This window comes from Amborella trichopoda, chromosome 6, assembly GCF_054954075.1.
Source record: "Amborella trichopoda isolate Santa Cruz 75 chromosome 6, AtrichopodaSantaCruz75HAP2 v2.0, whole genome shotgun sequence".
NCBI lineage: Eukaryota > Viridiplantae > Streptophyta > Magnoliopsida > Amborellales > Amborellaceae > Amborella > Amborella trichopoda.
The window spans coordinates 2,268,188-2,285,991 of record NC_142341.1 but is presented as its reverse complement, the minus strand read 5'-3'; the positions used below and the strand labels follow the sequence as shown (position 1 = coordinate 2,285,991).

Here is a 17,804-nt window from a genome sequence, read left to right as displayed (position 1 = left end):
CAGTTTCGGTCCCTCCAAAAGACCTCTACTTCCAACTTGATTGACTTTTGTGTCACCACAAATATCAGAGTAGGATAAGAGAATACGCCCATACTTATCTCTCTCGAGAGGAGGCGGCTTGAAATGAACATAGTCATTCTCTCTCTCTTTTATCTCTCTCAAGAGGAGGCGGCTTGAAATGAACATAGTCAATCTCTCTCTCTTTTATTAACATTGACAATCTCACTCTTTCTCCCTCTTCATTAACTTTGATCATCTCTCCCTCTCTTTCTTTCTCCTTGAGAAGACCGGGTGGCTTGACAAGAAAATGGACAAATCGTGTAGCACGTGTGTATCCATGGATCATGATCCACCATCTTGACAAAATATTTACAACATGTTAAAGTCGTGACAGGTTAACCCCATTTTTGTTTCTTTTTTTTTTTTTTGGTTGACACGCAAACGTCACTCTTTGTTCCCAAAATGGCCTCATGTGCATCATTTATCTTATGAATACAATGCATGATTGCAGCTTCCTACTTCTCCCATTTAGTGCCTTGAACATGACCTTGACACGTGTAAGGCATACAATTTCACCTAATTTTGTCTTTATTACTTATTTCTATTGTGGGTTCCAGGACCCCGGAATGGTCGAACCCGCCACGGAACCGTTGTGGTCTAGTTAAAACTGGTTACACCATTTGTCGAATCTGTCGGACAGGATTTAAAAAAAAAGAGTAAAAAATAATACAATTTTTTAATAACATAAATTTTGTCTAACTCTATTTAGTTGACCAAACTGGTCAAAATCTCTAACAGGCTAAAATTGGCCGAATATTGGTTTTGAGTTATTTTTTATTAAATCCGGCTCTTATCTTGGGCCAAATCGGTCAAGGCACCAGTTAATGATCTGACCAGTTGAACCATCATTTCACTCCAATCTTGATAACTATGCCTAAGTCCCTCGAAGCTTTGAATGGATTTAGGGTATAAAAGACATAGAAAAAGATCATCCTTTTTTCAGCTCAAAAAATAATGCAAATCAAATGATTTATGAAAAAATTAAACAAATGGTACCAAAAAAGTCCATAAAATATTATCTTAGTTCTCAAAATATATTATATTCATGATTTTCATGTGTAGATTATTGACCCCTTCAAATTTTAGATCCAAAAATCCATCTATAACACAAATTTTTGAGTTGAAAGGCGGTTGATGCACCAAAACCAAACCCAAACCCAAACCCAAACCCGTCTTCCTTTGGGCTAAACCCTGCCCCTATCTAGGTGCATGTATCATTTGTTATTAAAACAAAGAAGTTAGTTACTCGAGAGTGGGGGTGAGAGAGAGAGAGAAGGAGAGAGAGATTTCATTATTTCTTAAACTGCATTTTTAATCCATACTAACCGCCAAACGGCTTCGTCAAACCCTGCCCCTATCTAGGTGCATGTATCATTTGTTATTAAAACAAAGAAGTTAGTTACTCGAGAGTGGGAGTGAGAGAGAGAGAGAAGGAGAGAGACATTTCATTATTTCTTAAACTGCATTTTTAATCCATACTAACCGCCAAACGGCTACGTCATTTGAGTCAATTGTTAATTAATTCTAAGAAACCTTTGGTCGCCTAAAGAGTCACTTTTATGACTATGAATATTGGTAAAATACTAATGTTCTATGGGACCGAATTCGATATGGCACAAAAAAATTATAGAAATTCATCATTTTCATCTCCATTATCATGGATCTAGACATAAAAGAAAATTCCAGTCCTCAAAAGAGCATCTCACAACTCTTCTTCTGAACCGCCTATTTCAAGTCTTCATAGAACCATCAAATTTGAACTATTTTCGAAGGTCGAAATCAGCGGTCATAACCAAAACAAGATTTGGAGGTCATCATGAGGTTTTCTGACCATAGATCTAGTTCTTGTTGGTGACCTTTTGAGTTACGGGTGTGCGGCCTATCAAAACCTTAACCCTTAAAATTATAGTATTTTATGGAATGGAAAATGGTTTGATAAGGCTGCAGCAAATCAAAATAAGTAAAACCTCACCTCATAACTCATCAAAAATTGCAATTCAAGTATTTGAAAACCTTCACATTGATCATCTCGACCTGAACATTATGATTGTGAAAAAAATTAGGATTTTAAGCTCTAAAAATGATGTATATTATAATAAATTATCTAGATCATCAATTTTGTTCTAAAAATAAGTGTTCACATATCTGCAAGATCTGTGCCGCTTTTTTAGTTTCAAATTTTATCATCAGTGCTGAAAATTGATTATAGAGCCATTATGACGATTTTCACTGCCAAAAGTACCTTCCGATGAGGATTTGAGATGAGGCTTTATGTTGTTTTCATAAAGCCTAAGCCTTACAAAAACCTCATCCGTTAGGTATACATCATGTAGTTTTAAATTCAGTTAAATGACATCTTAAACTAACCACGACATCTAACACTCTCAAATTTGACCAAACATTTTACTAGTCGCCAATTATTAACTTGGGGCAAGTAACCATGTTGAAATAAAAAAATACCAAAAAATGGTGTTATCGGACATCTTCGGGAATAGTAATATTTAGGAGACCAAGTTAACTCCTCTGTTCAAGGATAACGCCATGAGTTCTATTCCTATCATGCGAAGGAGACCCCTTCTCTCTAAATTACCATTTGGTTGAAGGCCCCTGACCCCTGAATTACCAAATAAAAAATAAAAAAATACGAAATCCATAGCAAACTAATAGTCTAAGGGGATATATCAAGACATGGGTATTTCTAAAAACACATATATTAACATTTTATCCATATCTTTTGATTTAATATATATGATCATGAGTTAGAACTGTTGAAAATAAATGAAATATTAAATAATTGATATGTAAAGAGTATTTTGTTAAGCTTCGTATAAAGAAGAAAATTTGAGATATGCCCTATTTTATACATCACCTTAACAAGATTAATGAACAAAATAAATAACGAGGAATAAGGAATTGGGCTTGTGCTTGAGTGGTTTGCAGTTGAATTAACAATATTACATCTTAAGTTTGATTCCTACCACTAAACTACCAAAAAACATAAAAAAGATTCTCTCACACTGGAGATGACATGTAGTATAAATGTACAAAAAAAGAAGTAAAATTATGCATCACTACGGATTCAGGCTTAGACATGATTGGTTATGGTGTTGACTATTACAACACTACGTCTCAAGTTCAAAGCCTACTGGTAAACTACACGAGTAAAATGAAAAAAAGGAAAATAGGAAAAAAATCATTTTTAAGAAGATGAAATCAAATGTGTTAATATTGTAGATTGTACTCAAATGGCAGTTGAATTGTGATTTTATGCACACGAGCTATTGTATCATGTTTTTTGTATATGATGATCCAACAACTTGTCTTCATAAAACCAGTATCCAATGATCATATATTATATCCTTGATTAGATTGTTTCTCTATATAGTCTGTAAGTCAATGGGTTTATACCTATTGTTGATTCGAACTCCAACATGCATATATGGGTTACTTTTTTTGGGATGAAATTTTACGCAATGTTTTTTTTCAAAAAAAAGCCTATAAAGAGGTCATTTATTTTTCATACAAGAAGGTCAATATTACTATCGTCAATCAGATTTCAAATTGGGTGATTGTAAGTATGTTATTGATTAGACTCAAAGTTTAAAAACAATTTCTTGAACTTTTTATCATACCTTAAGCCGCATATTTGACATCCAATAGTTAGTAACAATTGTGACCTCCTTTTAATATAGATAAATAGTTTCATAGTATATAATCTTTTTTTTTATATAAAAATAAATAATTTTTAAAATACATAGATTTTAAGTTCTTAAAGAACCAGATCCACCATCTACTAAATAAACAATCTGCATTTACTAAAATTGAAATACGAATTTTCCTCCTTTTTTATATTATTATTATTATTATTATTATTATTATTATTATTATTATTAGGGTGCGGTCTCTATAAGGTTGCAACCTTGAACAATCCAATTAAGGCGCACCTCCAAATTTTATTGTAATATGTAATTTTGTTGTAAATAATTCTTAGGATTATCTTAAAATCTATTTTTATATCTAATTAGAAAATTTTAAACTTAAAAAATAGTTAAAATCATGGAGATCTATAAACATATAAAATTCTTAAAAATGGACGGCCTATATAATGTATTGCAAGATACACTATTTTTTAGGCTCGAAAACTTTTATTTTTTATATTCATACATCTCGATGTCGAAATTATCAAATGGAGAGTTTTTCAACATTAAAACAACCTTTCCGATAGATTTTTGAGGTGCACCTGTACTACACATTTTAAGGTTGCAACCTTATTATAGCCACCCAGCTGAAATCAACACGCATGCAAAACTCAGCGTCAGACAAACCCAAACCTTGCTAAATCAGTTACACGGTATTATCATGCTACATTAATCCCATTGAGCTTCATATTCTATTTCCCAATAAAACACATAATACCAACACTGCCCCCCTGCCCGTTTATTTTCTAGTGCATTAAGGATGCTTTTGTTAAGAATTCTAACCAAAAAAATTGGACATAAGAGTTGATACAAAATAAGAATATTTCCATTAAGGGTGAAGTTTGTACAAGATTTAGAAAACTAGCAATCTAGATCGGAATCGGGTGGTTCCGATCTCGAAACTGGCTGGGCTAGTTCGGTTCCTGCAAAATATTAGAAACCGGTTGGTTTTGGCCAATTCGGTTATGTCAGATAACTTGCTAGAACCGGTCCTACATTTATTTTGTAATTTTCTCAATTTTTTTGCTCTAGATTTTTTTTCTTTATTGTTCAATTCACTAGGCGGATCGCCAATCTGGACCACTGATTCAAACTAGTTCTTCGGATGGGCAATCCAAGTCACCAATCCTTTTTTTTAACCTTGGATTTGTATAAGACTCAAATATGTAGAGGCACACCTCGAATTTTACTAGGAGATAAAATTCCAATATAGAAACTCTATGATGGTTTGAAAATTTATTTTCATTTGTAGATATGAAATTTAAAATTTTCAAAGATAGTACAAATCGAGGAGATTCATAAATGCTTGAAAATCTTGAAAATAGATGGTCCAGATAATTTCTTTTAAAATGCACTATTTTTAAGACTTCTTTTTATAAAAAAATATAATAAAAATTCCCTTTTTAAGATGCACTATTTCTATAACCTCATTTTTTTTCTTTTCATACATAAATCTTGATCAATTAGTGGGTTTTCAACACACCACAATAGTTATGAGGTGCATATGAAATATTTCAGTAGCATAGACACCTTGTAGAAATTTTTTCCTTTTAATAATTAAAAAAAACAATAACGCAAGGGCATTTTGGTCGTATTTTCTAGTTGACTAAGTGTTCAACATGAAAAGAACATATCTGACCCCACCTGCATTATTAAGAAATATCAAATCCCTTTTTTTCACATAAAAAATAAAATAAAAAATAGAAATAAAAAAACTTCAAAAAATATTTTACAAAACATCAGAAAAATTAGATAAATACAATAAACATATTAAATAAATACAATAAATGAATAAACACAAAAAAAGGTTTGGCTGCTGATAATAGAGGGTTTGAATATATAATTTACAAAACACCAGAAAAATTAGACACACTCATATTATAAAAAAAATTAAATAAATACAATAAACACATTAAATAAAAGTTGCGGTTTCTATGAGGTTGCAAACAATCCAATTAAGGTTGACCTCCAAATTTTATCATAACCTGTAATTTGTTGTAAAAAAATCTTACAATTAACTTAATATCTATTTCCATATCTAATTAGAAATTTTTAAACTCCATAAATGGTTAAAATCAAAGAAATCTATAAACATATGAAAATCTTGAATATGGACGGTCTAGATAATATATTACAAGATGCATTATTTCTGAGACTTCAAAACTTTTTTTTATTTTATATACATACATCTCGATGTCAAGATGATCAAATAGAGGTTTTCCAATATTAAAACAACCTTTCCGATGGATTTGTAAGATGCATATGTAATTTTATATTTTTAAAATTGTAACCTTATATAAACTTTTCTCATAAATAAATACAATAAAAGGCTTGGCTTCTAATAATCGAGGGTTTGGATTTCACTCCGTGTGGGAAGCGTGGATACGTGGACCCATCTGAGATTCGCGTACAAAAGTCGTGCCATTATAGATAGTTATTCTCATCTTTTACATCAATTAAAATTGAAAAAAATTTATATGAGGTTGCAACTTAAAAATGTAGACTTACGTATCCACCTCAAAAATCTATTGAAAAAGTTGTTTTAATGATGACAAATCATCCATTTGATCATCTCAATATTAAGATGTATAAATATAAAAAAAAAAAAATTGATTTTTAAAAATAGCTCATCTTACAACATATTACTTAGACTATTTAATTTTTAGATTTTCATATGTTTATAGATCTCTTTGATTTTAACTATTTTTGAAATTTAAAATTTTTAATGAAATATAAAAATAAATTTAAAATAATACTAAAAAAATTTTACAATAAAATTATATATTATGATAAAATTTGTAGGTACACCTTAATTGGATTGTTTAAGGCTGCAACCTTTTAGAAACCGCACCCATTAAAATTTCGTCCTAATTTTTCATTTTTTTTCACTGACTCGTGCTTTCATATTTCCGAGGAGATGGAGAGAGAGAGGAGATAATTTTAGAGAGAGAAAGTTTCGTAGAGAGAGAGAGGATTTATGACGGTGATGATGCATTGGTTTCTACTTTTCCTGTGGTCTAAAATCAATTAAAAAGCCTTCTCATTATAAGAACCCTAAAACCTCTGGTTTTTATGGTTTTGTTAATGGTTTGTTATTGTTGTGCCCTGATGAGGAAGCTTGTTTTCTCTCTCATCATTTAAAGGGAGATTGAGCTAGAGAGAGAGGAGATGGATCAGGAGATGGGGAGTACGAGTGCTCGTCCTCGAGGGCAGGTCAGTGTTTTAGTGGTTGTTTTTCCTTTGTGGAATTCTTTTTGTATCCTGTTGATTGTTACTAAAGAGAAAGGACTATTGATTTGTTTGTGGATTTCTTTTTATATCTTCTTGTTTGTTTGTAGAGAGAGAGAGACGCATTGATTCTTTTTTGGATTTGTGGAGATTGAGTGGTGATTTTGCAGTGTTTGTTTATTTGATTATTGGAGTTGATTTCTTGAAAGAAAGACCCATTTATTGGAGTTGAACTCTTTTTATCGGATTAGTTGTGTTACTTTCCTATTGAATAAATTGAAACAAAACTTTGGGTTTCATTCATTTTTATTTATATAGGATTTGGGGAGGACAGTGAAAGATGAAACCTTAGGGAACTCGAAATCAACTATGAAAATTTGGGAGAAGAGAATCGGAAGGTTTTTAAAAGGAAGGGGAAGATTATTTGTCTATTGAAAGATTACTTTCTAAAATTAGTGTATAAATTTATTTTTTTGTTAGGGAAGAAGTGCGGTCTGTTTGTTTCCTATCATATTTTGATAGTTTTGTACATCTTTTCTTTATCAATGTACAAAATTTTGTTCACCTTGGAAATAGTTAAATTGTTATTGATTTCATTCAGCAAGGTTCTTTTAGTTGCTTTGCAGCCTAATAACCTAATTTTAAAATCATTGGAGAGTTTTTTCTTTTTCTCTTTTTTGGTATTATTAACTGATGGGGATTTCTATTCGAAACCTGAAAACTTGGGAATTCATGGTTCTTCCTTTGGCCTTAACTACTACCAGGTATCAGATGTGAGCAAGTAATGTACATTCTGTTTCCCACGTTTTTATTTTGAAAGAATTTTGACAATTTTGTTCTTACTCACACTTGCATATACACATGTAAACATGTAATCATATGTGCAAAATCATACATAAAGGCACTTACATACATACATGTATGTATGCATACATATGTGTTTGTGCATATGTTCTTAGTGTCATATATACCTATACCATAGGTATACTTTCTCAAGAATGAAAACAAAGAAATATTAAAAAAAAACACGTGTTGCACGTATATATGTGTGTCTATTGATTATTCAAGAGATAGATGGCAATATTTCCATAAAAAAATGATGGATAGCTATATAGGCAATTGTAGAAAATTTTAGGTTGAGGCTCATAGCAATTGATAAGCAACAAGAAACTGGAATTCTTATGGCTTTGTGAGGGCACACCAATTACTTTTGCTTCCAAATAGCCTCATGGTTTAACTTTACAAAGTGTATGGAAACTCGCCTCGGCCATGGAAATCAACTCACCCCCTGGCCAAGGCGAGTTACTCAAGACTCGACCAAGTCATGCACAAGGCTAAAACCCCCTAAGAAAATTGAAAAAATGAGAAAAAAATTTAAAAAAATTAAAAAAAGAAAAAAAAAATGTATTAAAAGCAAAATAAAACAAGAAAAAATTTTTAGGAGTCCAATTAAACTTAAAGAAGTACTTGAAAATGAATTTAGAAAAAACAGATTTATAGTTGGGGATCTTAAAAAATCCAAAAAAAGGCAAAATGTAAAAAATAAGGGTTTATGGAAAAAAACACTCACCAACTTTTTCCATATTCATCTAGATCATGTGACAAAAAATTGTATAACATAACCTGATTATTTAAAAAGGGGCACTCGACCTCATCCTAGTAATTTGTCCGAGTCCGAGTGGACTCGGTTGAGTCCCGGTACACTGACTTTACATATTCCTTCTTGTTTTGCTTTTCCTGCGGTGGGGAAAAACTCAACATCTTTTAGGATCTTAGGGTTTGCCACATTGTTTAGAGTGTTTTTAATTGAATATGAACGTAGATTTCCTGGATCTTTTTTATCTCTCTTTCTTAAATAAAAACTCTGCTTGTTATAGTGCTCTTCTTTGATTACATGCTTTGAAATTCTTATTTGTTTCACTCATCCTTTCTTTCGCTACTATTTAATTTGTTTGAACGAGCCAAACCTTGTTGATAAGAGACGTTCATGGCTTTTCACTTTTTCCCTTTTGTATTTAACTTCCAACAACTCTGTCTTTTTCCTTCTCAAAGCTTATGAATATAACTCAAAAACCATAATGCTGATGCATTGTCAAGTTTAGATCAGGACTTGCATATTCTGGAATAGTTTGAAAGATTATTTCACACTTTGTAGTATTACTATTTCTGTGCTAAATCATAGGGTTGGTTGTTATAGGTCTTCAACCTATCTCCTTTCCATTAAAACACTGGATACTGGCTGTGCAGGTTTCGTGGCATGACTACTGCAAGAATGTGCTACTTCTTGCTTATCAAAGTTTTGGTGTAGTTTACGGTGACCTGAGTACATCCCCTCTGTATGTATTCAAGAGCACATTTGTAGGAAAGTTACAGAACCATGAAAATGAAGATGCAATATTCGGTGCATTTTCCTTGATCTTTTGGACTTTCACATTGATCCCATTGTTTAAGTATGTTTTTATCCTGCTGAGTGCTGATGACAATGGCGAAGGTGGGTGCCAATCTATTTTTCTTTTCCAATTTGATATTGTGTTTCTCTCTCTTAAAGGTCATTGTTTCTAAGGCATAGTTTACAATGGCATCCTCGTCTCTATTGATACAGGGGGGACATTTGCTCTTTACTCACTCCTTTGTCGACATGCAAAGCTAAGTTTACTTCCTAATCAGCAAGCAGCCGATGAAGAGCTCTCTACTTATAAATATGGGCACTCTTCACAGGGAATTGTATCTTCACCATTAAAGAGATTTCTTGAGAAGCACAAAAGGCTTAGGATCGGCCTTCTCCTTATTGTTCTATTTGGTGCTTGCATGGTTATAGGTGACGGCGTTCTCACACCTGCAATTTCTGGTACCACAATCCTTCTATATATAATGGTAGCCATGTAATTTATTTGTAATTTTGTTTCTATTTGTTTCATTGTTCTGTTAAATAAAATATTTTATCTATTTTTGTCATTTCTAATAGAGAATTTATTATGGGATGCTTTGGAATTATGAATATTTGTAACATTGTCACAAAATTCTTGAATTTTTTACAACTTCATCTTTTTTTATTGAAAAATACCTGCAAAAATAAAATGAATAAACACATGTAAAACTGGGAAGCTTTATTTTCCTTGTCAATGTAGGACTAATGGGATCCTTTACAAGCAGACACCTTGAGCTGATATATCTGATAAAGTGGTTTCATTTCTTAACATGCATCCTCCAAAGGAACATGTTTGGCAGGCCTTCCATGCTATATGTTATTATTGCTTGGACAAAAACTCAGATTTTATGATCCCCACTATTTCTACGTTTCTTGCATCACAAGTAATCGAGTCTTTACGCTCCAAGTGGAGGATGCATGCTAAAAGTCTTCCATGTATTTAAAACAACAGAAACCAGGATGTCATTCTGTCAGAAAAATTACCTTGATACAAGCGATGTCTTCCATCAGATCATTATTTTGATTGGTCCTGTACTCCCCTAAGATCGGATTATTCTTGCAAAGAAATCTGGTGTTGTTCACTAATTTTACTTTTCTATATGAATGGCAATATGGACATCATTTGATTGCACTCCTTTCCTGCTATGTGCAGTTCTCTCTGCTATTTCAGGACTCAGAGTTTGTGCCGAGAAACTACATGACCGTAAGCATTTATAAGCGAGCTTTTCCGCACATAATGTTTGTCTACTCTTTATGTTCACAACTATCTTTGTTGGAAGTATACAGTAATTCAATGGGCTATGCAAAACAATATTCCATTGGACCATCACCATCCATTTTCTCAAAAAGTTTGACAGAGACAGAATGGGGCCAATCATTTTGGTCAGTCCCACTCTTTATCTCATCCATTGTTGTAATGGACAGGGATGGCCCAATGCACTTTACTTTGTCTATGTTCTGTTGGAGCACATTATGGTTCTTGCCAGTGTTTGAAAACTCGCCGAGTCAAAGCCGGAATTGTCCGGTTCGACTCGTGAATCGTCGGCTACCGAGCCGGTTCCACGAAAAAATCAAGAATCGCCCGTGTCCAGAGAGAACCGGGCGATTCCTGGCGATTCCCAATAGTAAAATCACGAGTATCACCGAAAATTTTTGGGTTCACACGTGGCCGCCTCGACACGTGGCACCTACAAACCCTCCACGCGTGGCAATTCACCTCGCTCGTATGCCCCCCTCGTTTTTCTACACGCGTGACTGAATGACTCGTACACAGCACTTTATAGAGAACAAAGGGTCTCTCATCCTTCGATGTGGGATAATTCCCACAAAAAGCCATTCAAGCAAGATGATTCAATATGTATTATATTATAGTTGCTAATGAAAAATTCAAGCGATGTGGTGGTGTTGGTTGACAACCTTGAATTTTCGTGCGGGCGTCTTGAGTTCGAACCCCGCGCATCGTCGTTTATAATACAATATTTTTTTTAAGATAAAGATGAAAAATAGAGATAAAGATAAAAAATAAAAAGCTTTTCAAGATAATGAATAAAAACTTGAAATAAAATAAAAAAAATAAAAAGCTTTTGTTGTTGTAAAAAAAGCTTAAAAAATAAAAAATAAAAAGCTTTTCAAGATAAAGATAAAAAATATAACACAACATTTTTTTATTTTTCTTGTAAAAAAAATGCAAGGTAATATAAAAAGTATTTCTTACAAAAAAATAAAACAAAAGGCATAAAAAAAAATTTTGGCAACAAAAATAAACAAAGGCAGAAAATACTGTTGTAAAAAATTAGAAAAAATAAAAAATAAAAGGCTTTTCAAGATAAAGATAAAAAATATAATACAACATTTTTTTATTTTTCATGTAAAAAAAATACAAGGTAATATAACAAGTATTTCTTGCAAAAAAATAAAACAAAAGGCATAAAAAAATAAAATGTACTTTGGCAGCATCATTTTTTTTTTTTCTTGTAAAAAAAAAGAAAAAGTAATACAACAAGCAAAAAAAAATGTAGTACAATGTCTTCTTCTTTTGTCAAGAAAAAAAAAAGAAGATAATCAACAAGTGTCATATTTTTCTTGTAAAAAAAATAAAAGATAACACTAAGTATTTTTTGTCAAAAAAGTAAAAGGTATTTCTTAATACAACCTAGGAATAAATGGTCTAATTATATTTTTTATTTTTATAACATGATGGTCTTTAACATAAATTTAGTAATATTAATTTAAAGATAGGATTCATACAATGAGGCTATTTGAAATCTCTCTTTCTACTAACAATCTTTTCTACTAATTTATTCTAGAAACCTAAAAAATTAAAGAAAATTGGTACGCATTCTAATAATTTCTACATTGATAACCAAATTTTTTATTTTATTTATTAATTTTTGTATTATAAATCATGTAGGGTACTATTTTTTTTACAGTTGTCAATAATGCATTTTAAATTAGATGATATTATAAAATATTTTGGATTTGTTATTATTTATATAATAAAATAATTATAAAATATTGTTGGTATATAATATTATAGTTAGTTAGGTTGTAATAATTTGGGTTTTTTTAGCGGATTAGGGTTTTCTTCTAATTTGAGATTTTAGCGGCCAAATTTTCATCGATTTAGTCAACTCTTTATTGCAGTCCATATATGATTATATAATTAATCTATGATAATTCTATGATTTCTTTTGTGTGATGTAAATTTAATGGTCAACATAAGTTCATACAGGGAAAGAACATCTCAATATTCATAAATTGATGAAAACAATGAAAGTTAATAATGTAGTACCCCCATTTCTTATTGGATTCCTAAAAAACAACATTTATAATGAATTTTAGTTTTTTTTTTGAATTTTTTTAAGGCTTAATCCGAGCGATTCGGCCCGATTCCCGATCCGGATCGCCGATCCAGATCGATTTTTAGGATGCCCGATCCGAGTCACCGATCCGTTTTTTAAACCACTGGTTCTTGCCATATTTCTTGGGCAAATTCAGTTTACACCAGAGTATACTGCTAGTCTAATAAAATTCATGATGTGTTCAGGTGAGATGGTAATTATTGCCTGTGTTGTGTTGATCGGACTCTTCGCCCTCCAGCATTTTGGAACACACAGGGTGGGCTTTATGTTTGCACCAATAGTTATCATTTGGCTGTTCTGTATCAGTGCCATCGGCATATACAACATCATCTATTGGAATCCCAAGATCTATCATGCACTCTCTCCGTATTATGTGTACAAGTTCTTCAAGGAAACAGGAAAAGAGGGTTGGATTTCTCTTGGGGGGGTACTTCTTTGTATTACTGGTATGTGTCGACTCCATTGATTGATTAAGATTTTTTTTAATTGGTATCTATAATCTATAGGTACATAATATGATCATACTAATAACGATAAGATAAGTCCTTATAAATGATGAATGACTACAATTGGAGAAATTAAGGGTCTTCTGTAATTACATCCATATAATGGCTGCAGCTTCTTTTTCTCATAGTTGCTTCATGAAATACGGGTGTATCAAGATGATATGTATGCAACAAATGCAATAAAAAAAAATTTCCTGTATGCATGCAACAAGTACATGATATGCAATTTTATGCACTGTCCATATGGTACAGTCGTGATAGAAGACAGAAATCCCATGGTTGACTCTTCTCTAATAATCCCTTCTCTTTATAGTTTCCCTTTTCTAATTTATATTTTCTGTCTGGAGAGTCATCAGCCGTTTCAGCTTTTTTAAATCAGAAAATTATATTCCCAATGGTATGGTAATCTTAAAAATCTCCTTAGGTGCATCTACAGTGCTCCCAGTGGCCCATGTGTGTCCCCCGATAATTGCGTTCACTTAATTGTCTTCATAGCCCTCCCACTAAGTGTCTGCAGATACTTACAAATAGTGCATTACTCATCTCTCTTGGTCTTGAAATTCCAAGATCTCCTGATTTGCAAATTGCCTCGTATTTTACTCATTGAAATTGGTACACTTGCCGCCCCCCTTTGAGAAGAATTCCCCTGTGATCTTCCCCACTTCTCTTCTTGTTGACCGGGGATGTAAAATGATTGATTGGAGCATAGTGGGACGTGGGAGAATGCAGCATTGACCAACCGTGTTGAAATAGATACTGACTTTTTTTTTGTTTTGAAGCGGACTTCCTCAAAACTATTTGAATGTTGGGTCCAAAGGATTTGTTTCTCATCTTTCCATTTTAGAGGGACACATTTAGTTTGATATTGGGAAGCAGCCTCGCACTACACACAATACACACAATCAGGTAGGCTTTTGCTTCTGGCTCTGGGTGGGTAATATATACCCGTCATTGACCCAATTCCCACTATCAAAATTTTCCTCGTGGTCAAGTTGGTAAGAGTTAATCCCCCTGCCTTGCCTTTAGGTCATTAAAACAGTTATTTGGAATTTATCCTAAAAGACTTAAAGGGAAACATGGCTATCCATTTTCTCTGAAATCACAGGTCGGTCGCAACACGCTTAACTATTGGCCATTGTGACATCTAAGACCCTAAACCCTTTTGGGTGATATGAAACTCCCATAAGAAAAAAAACAGAAAAAAGAGAAAAAAAAGATCATACCTGTTTTCCCTTTTTTCAATGAATATAATATTTAGTTATATTGAGCAAAGTAACTGAATTGTTCTTCTCACATAAATTGGTTTTTGTTTTCAGGAACTGAAGCTATGTTTGCTGACCTTGGTCATTTCACTGCAGCATCCATCAGGGTAATGAATCTGTAGAAATGATCTCCTGCTTTTTTCTTATCTTTTTACCAACTACAGTCCCAAACTGAAGTTCCGTTTGTGTTCTGTTGAGCAGGTTGCGTTTGCTGGAGTAATATATCCTTGCTTGGTATTACAGTACATGGGACAGGCTGCATTTCTATCGAAGAACATCTCAGACATCGAATATAGCTTCTACAACTCCATTCCTAGCAAGTTCCTTTCCAGAATTCCCTATTATATTGAATGTTCTTCTAAATGTTGTTTTGTAGGATGTTTCAAAAAAAAAAAAAAAATGTTGAAACAATAAAATAAAAAATGTGGTTTTGTGGAACGTAACGTCATGATGTCCTTTTGCAGAGCCTGTATTTTGGCCCGTCTTTGTCATCGCCACGCTTGCAGCCATTGTTGGAAGCCAGGCCGTCATCTCTGCAACTTTCTCGATCATAAAGCAATGTCATTCACTTGGTTGTTTCCCGCGCGTGAAAATTGTTCATACCTCGAAGCAAATTTATGGGCAGATTTATATTCCAGAAATAAACTGGATACTCATGGTTTTATGCCTCGCCATAACCATTGGGTTCAGGGACACAACCTTAATTGGGAATGCATATGGTTAGTCTTCATAACAGTGTCACATATTTTGTTGAAAATCTGCAAGTAAGTCATTTTTTGTTAAAAAGAAAGTGTGCTATAACCCAGAGCAATATGGGAACTTGTTGTCTATTGGGATGATTAAGGTTCATTTAAATGATGGATGGTGATGGAGAGTGATGGAGAGAGGGTATCACTTACCAATGGAAGATATGCCTCTTCTGGTGGGTCCTGCTGTCCATCACCAATCCTCTTCATTGTCCATAGTCCACGGATTATGGAGTTTATTATATGCTTCCCATTAGGGAAGCTTAACTACCATGAATTGGTAAAATCTTGTTTTTCCAAAAACTTCATGTTATAAAAAGTAAATAAAGTTTTACATCTAGTGTTTGCAAAAAAAAGAAAATGCACATGGAATGGCAGACTATACTCTCTCCCTCTCTCTCTCTCTCTCTCTCTCTCTCTCTCACACTAATAAATCTGTTGGTTGTTATTTGTCAACAGGCATTGCTTGCATCACCGTTATGTTCGTTACAACCTGGCTCATGGCTCTGGTCATCATTTTCGTGTGGCAGAAGAGCATCCTCGTCGCCCTCTCCTTTCTCCTCGTCTTTGGCTCCATTGAGGCCATGTACCTCTCAGCCTCCGTCATGAAGGTAGCTCAAGGTGGTTGGGTACCCATTGTCCTCGCCTTTGTCTTCATGCTTGTAATGTATGTTTGGCACTATGGCACTCGACGTAAGTACCTCTTTGACCTCCAAAACAAGGTCTCCATGAAATGGATTCTCACTCTTGGTCCAAGCCTAGGCATAGTACGAGTGCCTGGAATTGGCCTTATATACACAGAATTAGTAACTGGGGTGCCGGCCATATTCTCTCACTTCATCACCAATCTCCCCGCTTTTCACCAAATCCTTGTATTCGTATGTGTAAAGTCAGTTCCTGTCCCTTATGTTACACCAGATGAGAGATATTTGATTGGGCGTATAGGCCCGAAGGCCTATCGTATGTATAGGTGCATAGTGAGATATGGGTACAAAGATGTGAGAAAAGACAATGATGACTTTGAGAACCACCTTATCTTGAGCTTAGCAGAGTTCATTCAAATGGAAGCAGAGGAGTCTCAATCTAGCAGCTATGAGGGCTCGACTGATGGGCGAATGGCAGTGATAAGTACACCGGTAAGGCCTGGTTTGAGGTTGGTTGAGTCAGAAAACGAAGGGGATGACTCGATTCTCTCTCTAAGAAGCAGCAAGTCTTCGACTTTGCAAAGCTTGCAGGCCATGTATGAGCAAGAATCGCCTCAAGCGATGAGGAGGAGGAGGGTGAGGTTTGAGCTGCCTAAGAGCCCAACGGTGGATGCCACAGTGAGAGAAGAGCTAATGGAGTTGATTGAGGCAAAGCAAGCCGGGGTGGCATATATAATGGGCCACTCATATATCAAGGCAAGGAGGACATCGTCGTTCTTGAAGAAGATTGCGATTGACATTGGTTATGCATTCTTGCGCAAGAATTGCAGGGGGCCAGCTGTTGCGCTCAATATTCCTCACATTAGCTTGATTGAGGTGGGCATGATCTACTATGTTTAGGATCTCTTCTCTCTTCTCTCTTCCCTCTCTCTCTCTCTCTCGCCCCCCCTTCCCCCCTCTCTCTCTCTCCCTGCAGATATTTTTTTGCTGGGTTTTTTGTTTGATCTGAAAGGATTGAAAAGAAAATGCAGGTGAATGACCCCCTCTATAGGGTATGCTAATTCATCTCTCATGTATGCATATGTATAGTCACTTTCATTTGATAGTTTCATCAATGTTCTTAATGACTAATAAGAAGCGGCAGAGTTCTATTGATGTATCTTATTGTTTCTCATTAGTTTTGTTGATGTGAATATTGTCTTTCTATGCTGGTCTATTAGATTCAGTTATCAGTGATTTAAAACTTTCCATGCCTGGGAATCGGTTGGATTCAAATGGATTTAAACGGTTCCTAATAGAATCGGGCAGGGTATGTTAAGGAATCGAGTGATTTGGGTCAGCGGAATCACCCAATTCCTTCCAACCCATTATGTCTTCAAATATTTTGTCCAAGGGGGGGGTGATGTTTTATTTTTTCATCTTTTTTCACTTCAAAGTTTGACACTTGTACGCACTGAAAATGTGAGGAGGCCATTTAGAAACGGACTGACAAGGTCATTCCAAGCTTTACTCTCTTCCAAGAGTCAAAGCCATTTAGTACTAAATGCGAATTATCTAAAACATTAAGCATCCTTTTTCGCCTCCCATGTTATCACTCCCCAGCACGCACAAGCGCACAAACTCTCTCTCATGATTCAAATATATCTTCGGGAGTGTTTCTAATTCCTTTCCCTACTATTTCTAGTTGCCCCCCCTACATGAATTACACAAAAATATCAAAAAGGTCTATTCAACCTCTCAAAATATCAAAAAGGTCTTTTGAGCCTCTCTCTCTCTCTCTCTCTCTCTCTCATATATATCTATCATCTTCCCCCCCCCTCTCTCGCATATTTCTATCCTCTGCCCCTCATATTTCTCTCTCTACCCAAGC

General features: G+C 34.2%; 1 protein-coding gene across 3 annotated transcripts; it reads left to right on the top strand.

Moving 5' to 3' along the window:
* Positions 1 to 6,838: 6,838 nt before the first annotated feature.
* On the top strand, positions 6,839 to 17,093 carry KUP3 (K+ uptake transporter 3). Of its 3 annotated transcripts, XM_006844597.4 has the most exons (9): positions 6,839 to 6,971; positions 9,234 to 9,477; positions 9,589 to 9,834; positions 10,568 to 10,618; positions 12,962 to 13,222; positions 14,599 to 14,651; positions 14,746 to 14,860; positions 15,009 to 15,263; positions 15,750 to 17,093. In XM_006844597.4, the coding sequence occupies exons 1-9, from the start codon at positions 6,927 to 6,929 to the stop codon at positions 16,832 to 16,834; spliced, it is 2,355 nt and encodes a 784-aa protein (XP_006844660.1). In that variant the 5' UTR covers positions 6,839 to 6,926; the 3' UTR covers positions 16,835 to 17,093. The 3 variants fall into 3 exon arrangements, with proteins under 3 accessions (XP_006844660.1, XP_088726258.1, XP_088726259.1); XM_088870132.1 differs by lacking the exon at positions 10,568 to 10,618; XM_088870133.1 differs by lacking the exons at positions 10,568 to 10,618; positions 12,962 to 13,222.
* Positions 17,094 to 17,804: the final 711 nt, after the last annotated feature.